At 43.8% G+C, this 13,864-nt stretch overlaps 1 protein-coding gene across 3 annotated transcripts in view; it reads left to right on the top strand.

Annotated features, from left to right (window-relative positions):
* SMYD3 (SET and MYND domain containing 3) overlaps window positions 1-12,727 on the top strand; it is a 1,022,776-nt gene extending 1,010,049 nt beyond the window's left edge. For all 3 annotated transcript variants that reach the window (XM_075597074.1, XM_075597076.1, XM_075597077.1), the window contains one exon: window positions 12,506-12,727. In XM_075597074.1, coding sequence (XP_075453189.1) covers window positions 12,506-12,622 — 117 coding nt within the window. In that variant the 3' untranslated portion in view covers window positions 12,623-12,727. The remainder of the gene's footprint in view (window positions 1-12,505) is intronic.
* Window positions 12,728-13,864: the final 1,137 nt, after the last annotated feature.

A 13,864-nucleotide genomic window follows, 5' to 3' on the forward strand; every position in this document is an offset into this window, starting at 1 on the left:
GGTGAATTTTGAGAGTTTTTAAATGTCTGAAATCTGGGGGAGACTCTGATGGTGCGTGGTAGGGAATTCCAGATGGAAGGGACAGTACAGGAGAAGTCTTTTAGGCGGGAGTGAGAGGCGGTAATAAGGCATGAGGAGAGATGGATGTCGTGGGCAGAACGGAGGGGGGCGTTTAGGAATATATTTGGGGACGAGGGTTGATGTGTAAGGATGGGGGGGGTAGCATCGTTGAGAGTCTTGTAAGTCAAAGCTAAGGTTTCAATTTAACTCTAGAGGATATGGGAAGCCAGTGTAGGAATTTGCATAGTAGAGCAGCTGAGGTGGAACAGTAAGGGAGGTAGATGGGTCTGGTAGCAGCATTTTCAATGCATTGAAGTTGGGACAGGTGGACAAGTGGAATGCCAACTAGGAGAATGTTATGGTAGTCAAGGCGGGACATAAGTGAGTGAATTAGGATTTTAGTTACGTTGTAAGTGAGAAAAGGGCATGTCCTAGCAATATTTTGGAGGTGAAGGCAGCAGGAGTTATTGGGGGCTTGAATGTGAAGAATGGAGGAGAGGGCAGAGTCAAAGATGGCCCAGAGGCAGCGGGTTTGGAATGGAATTATTGACAGTGAAGGAGAGTTTGGGTGTAGGGTGACAGTGAAAGGGGGAAAGATTATTCATTCTGTATTGGAGATGTTAAGATTCAGGTAACGGTGGGACATCTAGGAGGAGATTGGAGAGAGACAGCTGCTAGCACTGGATAGGAGAGAGGGGGAGAGGTAGATTTGGGTGTCATCAGAATAGAGATGATACTGAAAGCCAAAAGATTGTATTAGTTCACCAAGAGATGAGGTCTAGAGTGGGAAGTGCAGCGGACCAAGGACAGAGGCTTGTGGGACAGCGACAGAAAGAGGTAGTGAAGAGGAGACACCAGAGAAAGAAGCACTAAAAGAGCAGTTGCATAGGTGGGATTTGAACCAGGAGAGGGCTGAGGAATGCTACAAATGTCCTTGCACTCAGATGATTTTGACACATGCATAAATCCCTCTTTTTTTCTAAAACAAATTATTGGATATTTGTAATACAGGGATCCTGTCATTTGATATCATTATATCTGAGTACTTCTACCCTTTACCGACTTATATTTTATATTAGTGTAGGTTGTATCAAATATGAATTATCAAAAATATGGTGAAGCCTTAACCATAGTCCATGGCATCCTTTCAGTCACCTTCTGAGATGCTGGTCAAGAATGGTCTCCCCGTTTTATGATGCCCTTTGAAGCTGGGTCTGGCAGATAAAAAAAAAAAGAGATAATTTCTGTGGTATATCTGTACACTGTCACGAGTCTACAACAAAAGACAAAAATACCCAATGCTACATCCAATGTGCCAGAAAATACATAGTAAAATATGTCTACCCCTAATCAAATTAAGTGTTGCCACCTAGGCAGGGAACACCCTGTGTAGAAAACCATTTGTTTGAATGTGCCTCAGATGTGCTAATTAAGCAGACAGAACCACACTGTCAGGTGACTTTTTAGGCCTATATAAACCCAGTCAGAACAGCTAGTCTGCCTGCAGTCCATATCCAAGTGGCCCATTATAAGTGGCATGACTACTGAACAACTGAAGTTTAAAAGGAAGTGGCCCATTATAAGTGGCATGACTACTGAACAACTGAAGTTTAAAAGGAAGTTCAAACGAAGTGAGGAAGAAGTGGACACCCTATCTGGCCCTGATTCCTGCATTTGAACTGCGCTGGAAAGGAGGATATCATCAATACCAGACTGCATCATTACTGCTGTGATGCTGCCTTTACCATTTATATTTGCTGTGACTTCACTTCTTCTCAAATTATGCACTTCTTTTTACCAGCCTCAGTATGTCTCTAACTCTATTCATATATCTCCATCTCTCCTTCCTTCACCACTTCTCTTTTCACATGAACTCCTTTCTTACCTGCGTCCTCTGACACCACACAGCTATATCCCCTGCACTAAAACACACCCTTACAAATCATCCTCACACATCCTCTTTCTATCCATGCTTCTCCTCTTTGCTTCTGGGGATATCTCTCCCAATCCTGGTCCCTGTCTTATTCCTACATGCGCTCATCCTCGCCTGCCAACTGCAACCGCTACTCCTTCTGGTGTCAACCCCTCCAACCTCATACCCATCCCCTGCCATCCTCCCTCCTCTCTCCCTTTCTCCTGTGCCCTTTGGAATGCTCGCTCCCTCTCCAACAAGTTCCTCTCTGTGCATGACTTCTTTCTCTCTCACTCCCTGCTTCTCTTTGCTAGAACTGAGACCTGGCTCACTCAGTCTGACTCTGCTCTGGAAGCTGCCCTCTCCTATGGTGGCCTTTCCTTCTCCCACACTCCGCGCACTGATGGCAGGGGTGGAGGCGTGGGGCTCCTGCTCTCCTCTCTCTGTCGTTACCGAACCCTTCCTATTCCTCCCTCTCTTGCTTTTCCCTCCTTTGAGGCTCACACTGTCCAGATTTTCTCTCCGCTCCCTGTTCATGTGGCGGTCATCTATCGCCCACCTACCTCTACTCATCCCCCTTCTGCCTTTCTCTCTCACTTTGAATCCTGGCTCTCTTTCTTCCTCTCCTCAGACTCCTCTGTTCTTCTCCTTGGGGACTTCAATTGCCACATTGATGACCCCTCTCTCCCTTGGGCTTCCCGCTTTCTTTCTCTAACCTCTTCTTTTGGCCTTCAACAGTGGACTGCAGCCAGCACCCACAAGGATGGCCACTACTTAGACCTGGTTTTCACTAAGAACTTCTCTCTCTCCGATTTCTCCATTTCCCCTTTTCCTCTCTCTGACCATCATCTCATCTCATTCTCTATCTCACTTCTCCCCTTCTCCACCTCCATCTACACCCCGGTTCTGCAGAAACCTGTGCTCTATTCACTTACCTGACTTTGAGTCCACTTTACGCTCCTCCCTCTCCTCTCTCAGCTCTGCTACAGACCCCGACAACCTGGTCAGGAACTACAACTCTGTCTTGTCCTCCTCTCTTTATCTACATGCCCCACTTTCTCTCTGCCGCACTCGCCCTTCTAACCCTAGATCCTGGCTAAATTCCCACACACGCATGCTGCGTTCCTCCACTCGTTCCTCTGAACGCCTCTGGAGGAAGTCTCACACTCTCGCAGACTTCCTTCACTACAAATTTATGCTATCCTGTTTCAACTCTGCCCTCTCGCTAGCTAAACAAGCCTACTTTTCTGCACTAATCAACATGCACAAGTCTAACCCACGCCGACTGTTCTCTGTCTTTGATACTCTACTCAAACCACCCTCAGCTGCCTCTCCTTCCTCCATCTCCGCTCAGGACTTTGCTGACTATTTTAAGGAAAAGGTGGAATCCATACGTCAGAACATCCCCTCTGTTTCTTCTTCCCATCCTACACCTCTTCCTAACTCTCCTCCTGCCTTCCTTGACTCTTTTTCCACTGTCTCAGAGGAGGATGTGTCGCTGTTGATCGCCACTTCTCCCTCTACCACTTGCCCTCTTGACCCCATTCCCTCCCATCTCCTAAAACCTCTTGCTCCTACTATAATCCCTATGCTCACACACATTTTTAACTCCTCCCTCTGCTCTGGAACCTTTCCATCCTCCTTCAAACATGCAACAGTCATACCATTACTCAAAAACAGCAAGCTTGACCCTACCTGTCTTTCTAACTATCGACCTGTCTCCCTCCTGCCTTTTGCCTCTAAACTACTTGAACGTCTTGTATTCTCTCGCTTGCTCCATTTTCTCAACACCTATTCTCTCCTAGACCCTCTACAATCTGGCTTCCGCACTGCTCACTCCACGGAAACAGCCCTCACTAAAATAACTGACGACCTCCATGCTGCCAAAGACAGAGGTCATTACACTCTGCTCATCTTACTCGACCTCTCTGCAGCATTTGACACCATGGACCACCCTCTTCTCCTTCACATTCTCCATACTCTTGGTATTCAGAACAAAGCTCTATCCTTGATCTCATCCTACCTCTCCCATTGTACTTTCAGTGTCTCTACTGCTAACACCTCCTCCTCCTCTATTGATCTCTCTGTGGGGGTACCCCAGGGCTCTGTCCTGGGACCTCTTCTCTTTTCTCTGTACACACTCTCTCTAGGTGACCTAATAACATCTTTTGGGTTTAAATATCACCTCTATGCTGATGACACACAAATATACTTTTCAACACCTGACCTTACACCTGCTATACAGACCAAAGTTTCTGAATGTCTCTCTGCTATATCATCCTGGATGGCCCTCCGTCGCCTTAAACTCAACATGGCTAAAACAGAGCTCCTCATACTTCCTCCCAAACCTGGCCCTACTACCTCCTTCCACATTACTGTTGGAACTACGATCATCCACCCAGTAGCCCAAGCACGCTGCCTAGGGGTCACACTCGACTCCTCTCTCACATTCGCCCCTCACATTCAAAACATTTCTAAAACTTGTCGCTTTTTCCTCCGCAATATAACAAAGATACGCCCTTTCCTCTGTTGCTCGACTGCTAAAACTCTGACTCAGGCCCTCATTCTCTCCCGTCTTGATTACTGTAACCTCCTGCTGTCCGGCCTTCCTGCCTCTCACCTGCCTCCCTACAATCTATCCTAAATGCTGCTGCCAGAATCACTCTACTCTTTCCTAGATCTGTCTCAGCATCTCCCCTCCTGAAATCCCTCTCCTGGCTTCCAATCAAATCCCGCATCTCACACTCCATTCTTCTCCTCACTTTTAAAGCTTTACACACTTCTGCCCCTCCTTACATCTCAGCCCTAATTTCTCGCTATGCACCATCCCGACTCTTGCGTTCTGCTCAAAGATGTCTTCTTTCTACCCCATTTTTATCTAAAGCCCTCTCCCGCCTTAAACCTTTTTCACTGACTGCCCCACACCTCTGGAATGCCCTTCCCCTCAGTACCCGACTAGCACCCTCTCTATCCACCTTTAAGACCCACCTTAAGACACACTTGCTTAAAGAAGCATACGAATAGCACTGTGAACATTCTGAACACATGATATAAAGCTTGGCCCCCTGCAGACGCACTTACCAGAACTCGCTCCTACTGTCTCTGTACGTTCTCCTTACCTACCAATTAGATTGTAAGCTCCTCGGGGCAGGGACTCCTCTTCCTTAATGTTATGTTTGTCTAAAGCACTTATTCCCATGATCTGTTATTTATATTATCTGTTATTTATTTGATTACCACATGTATTACTACTGTGAAGCGCTATGTACATTAATGGCGCTATATAAATAAAGACATACAATACAATGTAAATGTTTGTATTCTCATAAGTAGGGTCATTTAGTTAAACCCTTTGGCTATAGCAGTATAAGCCTGCAGGACTGGTCTATTGAGACCTTTCACCCTCCACTGCAGAGGTAAATGAGAATACTCACAGGTAGTGTTAGGACCTGCATACTGGTCATGCCGTGATGTGGCTGCAGGCTTATAATGCTTTGGCCAAAGGGTTTAACTAAATGACCCTTATTTATGAGAATACAAACATTTAATATCCCAGAATCCCTGGCTGCAGTGGAAGCACTGTATGCTAGGAGATAAGGGGGAAAAGCAGGTTGCAGAGCTGTCTGAGATGTGAATGTGCTCACTAGTGATATTTGTATTTGCTCTTTCAGCTACGAAACAGTGGCCCTAATTTGACAGCAACATGGGCCGTATAGTACTACACACATGTGCATATTTCTAATGCAATAACCCTAACGTAATAACCTGGACACTTACAACAGACAAATACAACCTAATTGTTTAAAACGGAAAACAACGGTATGTATATTTTTAGTTATATAGCGCTACCAATGTATGCAGCGCGTTATAAAAGGGACAATTACAGGGAATTCTATTACAATAAGTACAATAAACATAAAATCAGACAATAGGGAAGGAAATTCCTGACTGGAGAGGTTACTATCCAAGAAATGTAATGTAACATGTTGGCAGAGAAAACAAATTGAAGATGGTTTGTCATTATAGTTCCTCAATTTCTTTTGACAGCATACCTTTTTCATTTACTAAGAATGTAGCAGCAAGATAGGCTCTCTACGTTACAAAGGGCTTAGTGACTGCTGCTTCCTATATAATTGCACACGCTGTACAGTGGAATTCTGCCCTTCAGCACCTGGTAAAATTAGAGCTCTGTAGAGTCAGCACCTTTTAAATGTCTTGCAAAACATTAGTGCACATGTACCCATTAAGCATGAGAAAACACGCACGGCACAAACACAGGGAGACATTGTTTGGGGCTTTATAGAGTCCTTCCTCTATATTTGTTGTTTATTCCTGGGTCACCAAAGATGAGATCCATCTCATTAGATGAGAACCAAGACATTGGCCTCAGTAAGAAAGTTCAGTGGCATTTCACAGGAATTCCAAGAGGGATGTGTACACCGGTATTATTGCTGAGAAATTCTGGTGCGATTACTCTCTTTGCCGGTTGCAGTAACAAGATCGCCCTAATTATGAGGAGGATTTCGGTGAAAAGAAAGCCTCCTTTTTTTTTTTAACTGCAATAAAGATTTAACTTTAAAAAAAATTGACATACTGAGTAAATACTAAAATTGTAGAAGACACAAGCTTGTGTCATTTTTTTATGCTCATGTATGTTTAACCCTGTGGGTGCCCCAGGACATAGTCACTGTGTCATGGGGCTCTGGCACTCCAGGGACCCCATGATGTACTGCAGGGGTGGCCAACGCCAGTCCTGAAGGGCCACCAAACAGGTCTGGTTTTAAGGATAGCCCTGCTTCAGCAGAGGTGGCTCAATCAGTGGCCTGTCCAGATGCAGGGATATCCTTTAAACCTGACGTGTTGGTGGCCCTTGAGGACTGGAGTTGGCCGCTGTTGTAGTGGGTACATCATGCACAGGGGCTGCTTGTTTTTTTAGGTTAGATTGTGTCCTGCGTTCCTATGGAGCGCAGGATGCTATCTGCAGAGCAGGGAAATAGAAGAGGAGCACGCCGCCTCCTTCCATTTCTGGGTTAAGGGCCGCTGCAGTTACGTGACCGCCCTGTGCGGGAGGGACTCACCACTTAGATTGTAAGCTCTTCGGACGGGGACTCCTTTTCCTAATATCTTTTATGTTGAAGCACTTATTTCTTATATGTGTTACTGCTCTAAAGCACTATGTACATGGATGGTGTTGTATGAATAAAGATATACATACAATGCATACATACAATGTATTTTTCTGTAACAGATGTAGCTGACTCCGCTACCCTAAAAAAAAAACAGAAAACACAGCGCACAACGCTCATAGTGTATTAAATGATATCTTTAGTAACCAAAGTATAAGGTAAGTATTGTGCGTACATAAAGGTTAAATTAAACAAGCATTTCTGGGTTATATGTTACCCAACACCAACGGACGCCTGTGATGGTCTCGTGGCTCTCTCCTTCTCACTCCAACAACCTCGGTGTAGGGCCTGGAAAATCTCCACTCCAATCGCTGGTATTTTGCCTCTCGCCTTAGGGTGAGGTTAGTGCAGTCTCAGCAGTCCAGAAAAACGACCTCCGCTTGTCTGTGTTAGGCCCGTCACTGCATCAATCTCCTTTGCAACGGGGCAGCGGAGCGCACGCTGTTTCAGCGTCCTGGTTGAACACTTCCGGGTCTGTGACGTCACAAATGCCGCGAGACTTCGTCGCAAGTCTTACAAGACACCGGATCAGTTCTCTGGGAGTGCTGGGATACAGAGGGTTCGCAATATTCTTAGTCCAACGCGTTTCGAAACCGCATGGGTCTCTTCATCAGGGAATAAAGACTAATCAGTCTATTGGCATTTAAATACCCCTCGTGCGTCACTCATTGGTCCCTCTATTAAGGATTTAAACCAATCGCAACGCTACGGGGAGGAGTCACAAGAGCTCCATGGCAACTGAGAATGCATCCTAACAAGACAAACTAAAATCAACTTTATTTATACAAATATTAACAAACAGTATATAAAAACGGTGACTCTAAAATAAAGAAAAAAGAATTAGTACACACTAATATAAACAGATGTAATTGAACTTATATAAAAAATCTATGCATACCAACAAGAATGTATTTGAAGAAGAAGCACAAGCTAAAAAACAATGAAACTTAAAACCATAAACTACAGTTATTATGGATTATAAAATCTATTGAATAAAAATATTTTATTAAAATCTAAAAAAGCCAGTTTAGAATAAAGGTGTTAAAGATAAATACAAAGCTACATCACCAGTGTTCAGTAAAGGGACCATATATCTATATCCTCATTGAGGCCTCCCGGATATAATGTGCCCAATTTATATATCCAGAAGGTCTCTTGATAGGATAAATCCTTAACCCTATCCCCACCCCTTCTGCTCCTAGGGACATGTTTAATACCCTTAAAGCGCAGGGACACGGGGTCTTTGTTATGATGTAGGGCATAGTGTTTGGAGAGGCTATGGGTTAACAGACCATTCTTTATGTTACGTATATGTTCCTGTATACGCGTTTTTAATTGGCGCTTAGTGCGCCCTACATAGAACAGGCCACAAGGGCATTCAATTAAGTATACTATATGATCCGAATTACAATTGATAAAATCAGATATTTCATAAATTTCATCAGTTGTAATTCGGATCATATAGTATACTTAATTGAATGCCCTTGTGGCCTGTTCTATGTAGGGCGCACTAAGCGCCAATTAAAAACGCGTATACAGGAACATATACGTAACATAAAGAATGGTCTGTTAACCCATAGCCTCTCCAAACACTATGCCCTACATCATAACAAAGACCCCGTGTCCCTGCGCTTTAAGGGTATTAAACATGTCCCTAGGAGCAGAAGGGGTGGGGATAGGGTTAAGGATTTATCCTATCAAGAGACCTTCTGGATATATAAATTGGGCACATTATATCCGGGAGGCCTCAATGAGGATATAGATATATGGTCCCTTTACTGAACACTGGTGATGTAGCTTTGTATTTATCTTTAACACCTTTATTCTAAACTGGCTTTTTTAGATTTTAATAAAATATTTTTATTCAATAGATTTTATAATCCATAATAACTGTAGTTTATGGTTTTAAGTTTCATTGTTTTTTAGCTTGTGCTTCTTCTTCAAATACATTCTTGTTGGTATGCATAGATTTTTTATATAAGTTCAATTACATCTGTTTATATTAGTGTGTACTAATTCTTTTTTCTTTATTTTAGAGTCACCGTTTTTATATACTGTTTGTTAATATTTGTATAAATAAAGTTGATTTTAGTTTGTCTTGTTAGGATGCATTCTCAGTTGCCATGGAGCTCTTGTGACTCCTCCCCGTAGCGTTGCGATTGGTTTAAATCCTTAATAGAGGGACCAATGAGTGACGCACGAGGGGTATTTAAATGCCAATAGACTGATTAGTCTTTATTCCCTGATGAAGAGACCCATGCGGTTTCGAAACGCGTTGGACTAAGAATATTGCGAACCCTCTGTATCCCAGCACTCCCAGAGAACTGATCCGGTGTCTTGTAAGACTTGCGACGAAGTCTCGCGGCATTTGTGACGTCACAGACCCGGAAGTGTTCAACCAGGACGCTGAAACAGCGTGCGCTCCGCTGCCCCGTTGCAAAGGAGATTGATGCAGTGACGGGCCTAACACAGACAAGCGGAGGTCGTTTTTCTGGACTGCTGAGACTGCACTAACCTCACCCTAAGGCGAGAGGCAAAATACCAGCGATTGGAGTGGAGATATTCCAGGCCCTACACCGAGGTTGTTGGAGTGAGAAGGAGAGAGCCACGAGACCATCACAGGCGTCCGTTGGTGTTGGGTAACATATAACCCAGAAATGCTTGTTTAATTTAACCTTTATGTACGCACAATACTTACCTTATACTTTGGTTACTAAAGATATCATTTAATACACTATGAGCGTTGTGCGCTGTGTTTTCTGTTTTTTTGTGTGCTTATAGGGGGGACTAGAGCCATCCCTGGTGTCACAGCTGCAGACGCTCCATCTATTTTCAATTTACACACAAGGTCACCCATTTTATTGTATCACATTCATCACGTCACTTATTTATTGTTGTTGCGCACCTTTTCTTTGTCACCTTTGTCACGACTCCGCTACCCTGCCTCCAGTGCGGGGATCTCCCAGCTATCACCCGGAGCTCCCAGCAATCGGGTGGTGGGGGTGGCCATTTTGGGAGTTGCGCATGCGCCGTAAGGAGTGCGGCGACCATCTTAGGATGGCTTCGCATATGCAGCAGCGGGACTACAAGTTCAGAATCCCCAGAGGGAGCGACTGCACCATGGAACTGTCCCAGCCAATGAGATGCGAGCAGTTGGGGGAACAGGATATCCTCTGCATGCAGGGAGCACACGCATCATTTCTGATGGAGGCACCGAGGAGACAGGTAGTGTCCAGAGAGCAGTAGCTTCCTGGGCTAGGCCTAGACCTTGCCCCCAGTTAGGCACTGATCAGTGTTGTAGGGAAGGCCCTAGATAGGGACGCTCCCATTTATACTAGAACTGTGCTACTGCGCTGGTGACCGGATGACCACGCAGCGCCCTGCGGCCTGGGACCAGGCTACAGGATCCAGAGACATTGTGTGAGACCCTCCGGCTGGAGCACACACTGCGAGGAGGATCAGGACCCTTTAAGAGAGAGAGGATTTGTGTTGGAGGCCCCGCTACATGGGACCCGCTCCAACTCACCACGCCAAGCAGCACCTGGGTACTGGAGTACCCAGGTAGGTACCCAACATGCACCTACATCTACAGGGGGTAGCGCTACCTCACATTTGGGTGGGGTTGCTGGGACAGGACACCAGGGGTTATTGGTGCCACAGCACCCTCGGTACTTTGGGGGAACCACCATGTGTTGGGTCGCTGGGGTTATACTGTGGGTACTGGTTATTGTATGTTATCTGTGTCAGTATGTGTGTACAGTAAAGCTTAGTTATATACATTGTAGTGTATTACTTATTACTGTGTATCGGTTCCTGTGATGGGTTATCCCGCCAACACTGGGATCCCTCATAGGTGGAGGCGCTGCACGCAAGGGAAAAGAGCTCACCCGAGGCTCCCAGAGGCGGAGGCTCAGGCCTCCTGTGAGCAAACAGGTACAGCAGCACGCATAGTTGCCCGTGTAGTTCCCTTAGGCATAGGGAAAGGGGGCTACACCAACACAGAGAAGTACCCACTCCATTGCTTGTACCCGTTATGCAGAAAAATGTACGAAGTAATTTGCATTGTGACTAATAACACAACACATGCATCAGCCCATTATAAAAATACAACATTCCAAAGAAGCCATATATGCCTGGTGTAGTTATTGCAGGGCTATTTGTTATCATGATCCAGCAGCATAGCTATCACTTTGCATACTTTTACATGCTTTCGTGATGTCAGTCTGCCAAGTTCCCATTCAAGTGGAGATAAGGAAAGAAATGAAACTCTTGTGCCTTCATTTGTATTCACAGAGGCTTATTTCTGTCTTATTTATTTCTCTCTCTCTCTCTCTCTCTTCCTCTCTAGGCATAAGATATACATATGCGGTTGGCATCACAGCCTCGTTATACTGTGCAAAAAGTGCAATAATTTCTCCAAACTAAGTTTACTAGGACCACACAGGATTTCCGGATTTCCTCTGTGTGGTCTCAGTAAGGCTGTAAATTGTCAGAATACATGGACATTGCATATACAGAAACAGAAACCGTTTTCCGTTATCTTAGAGTGCAGAAACAAATTAAAAAGGAGGCAATAGATAAGATCTTTTTTAAACATGTGAAGCAAAATGCAGTCTCTATTAACTTTGAGATCATGGTCTGTGGCTGCACACCATCTTATGAACATGAACTTATGGGTCCACTTGGACTCGTAGATACTCTGGAACTATTAGAAACACATTTCCTTAGGAGATGAAAGGAAAAGCGGTTACATAACATTGACAATATTGTGGGTGAGATTTAAGGAGAAGTATTGGGTTCCTTGCAGTTATGTGATGAGATTCAGTTTTCACCCTGTGGCATGATTTAAATAAGCTTAAGTTTGTTTGGAACTGCTGTGCAACTAGTACTTGGATTCACTGTCTATACTTGAAGATCTGATGCCAGAAGGGTTGTAGACTCAGGGGAAATTAGAGGAAGGATTTTTTTCACTGACGGGCTAAAGGATCAATGAAACAGGTGAACACGGTAACAGAATTTTAAAATGTTTGTATAGTTTAGTGAAAATGTACAGCATCTGTATAAAACATCACACTGTCTTCTAAACCATTCATTGTTGTATGGATCTGCATATAAATGTGTTGCTGATCACACTCTAAACCTAAGAAGTAGAGAGTTAATCAGTGTATGGTTACATGTGGTAAAAACATACTGTATCTAATGTACAGTGTACACGATGCCCATGTTTTATGTGATTCTTAGGTAATAAATCTAAGTAGCAGTCTAGAAATTATGGATTAAATTCAAATCTGCTGATTTACATGTGTTGTAAATGTCTTGTAATTTACTTACCTTTCACTTCCCCCAGGCTTTTGATATAATGAAGGTGACACATGGAAGAGACCACAGCCTGGTGCAGGACCTGATAGAGCTTCTGGGAGATTGTGAGGCCAGCCTGAAAGCAATGTACAAATGTACAAAATGATTATTCCTAACGCCATAGAAAAACATAGCTACAGTACTCTCAACCCCCCTCTTCCCCTCCCCTCTACCCCCCCCCCCCAAATAAAGCATATTCTTGTTTCGCCAAGCATATTACGGTGTGCTTTCTTTAAGTGATGTGTAGTAAATCATAATTAGTTTGTAGAGTTAGTTTATCCCAGTGGGAGTCCTAGTTAAGTGTTATGGTATCATGTAAAGTGAAGAAACGAAATTGTTAATTCATTGCGCTAGTGCTGAAAGAATGGACATTCCTATGAAATGCATTTCATTAAATTACTACATTTGTTAAGCCTTCTTTTTGGAAACATGTTGTGTCTTTTTTTTGTTGTTGATGTTTTGTTGATTTTATTCCATAAGTGACATGGGTGAATGACATGTTGGCTTCACCAATTGTTGCAACCCAGTTTAATTGAGCACATGATTATTAGGTCATATCCGTACTCTGACCTCCTGACAATGCATGTGTCACTCTGGTTTAGTCACGCTAAATTAATATCGAGCAACACTGCTTATTATAACTCTCATTATCACAGAAGAATCATCTTTGTTAGAATTTATTTTTACATACTGACACTTTTCATTTTATGCTCAGTAACACAGTACAACTTGCAACGACCATGCATATGTACGAACAGCTACGCAATACAGAAATCAATTGCTTCTACGTGGGTGAACCTATCCTAATAAAAGGCATATAGCAAATGGAAATGTTACTGTATGCTCATTTGCATGTCTTGGACAGGTCTGCAACCCCGCCTTTCACCATCATCACCCAGCACTTCCACTGCAGCAAGATTTCTGGGAAATGCCATATTTATTAAGTGAGGCTGTACCATAAGAAAGCTTCTGGTGCCGGAAGAATCCTGTTGGCCAATTCAAGTGAAGGTGTCATGTGGAATAGCACTGCTTAGTAAATATGGCCCAATATCTCAAGCTTAGCAAAGGGTAGAGGTTCCTATGATTGAAAGCACAGTTTTAATTGACATGTATATCGGTTTGACTGATCCACCTTAAAAGCGCACAGGCTGCAAATCATCCTTCCTTCAACAATGAACACATTAAGGCACCCAGATGATTGTACGCAAGTCAGCAAGACCACCCTCATAACAACTCCGTTTGCCAAATGCCCCGTCCATTTTGTTCGTTATTATTTCTGAATTGTTCTTTGGGGTATTTTCCTTGGATAAGTTCGGTGCATTTCTTTTGCATCCTCAATTAAGCAAAA

This window comes from Ascaphus truei, chromosome 4 (assembly GCF_040206685.1).
Source record: "Ascaphus truei isolate aAscTru1 chromosome 4, aAscTru1.hap1, whole genome shotgun sequence".
In the NCBI taxonomy this organism is placed as follows: Eukaryota; Metazoa; Chordata; class Amphibia; order Anura; family Ascaphidae; genus Ascaphus; species Ascaphus truei.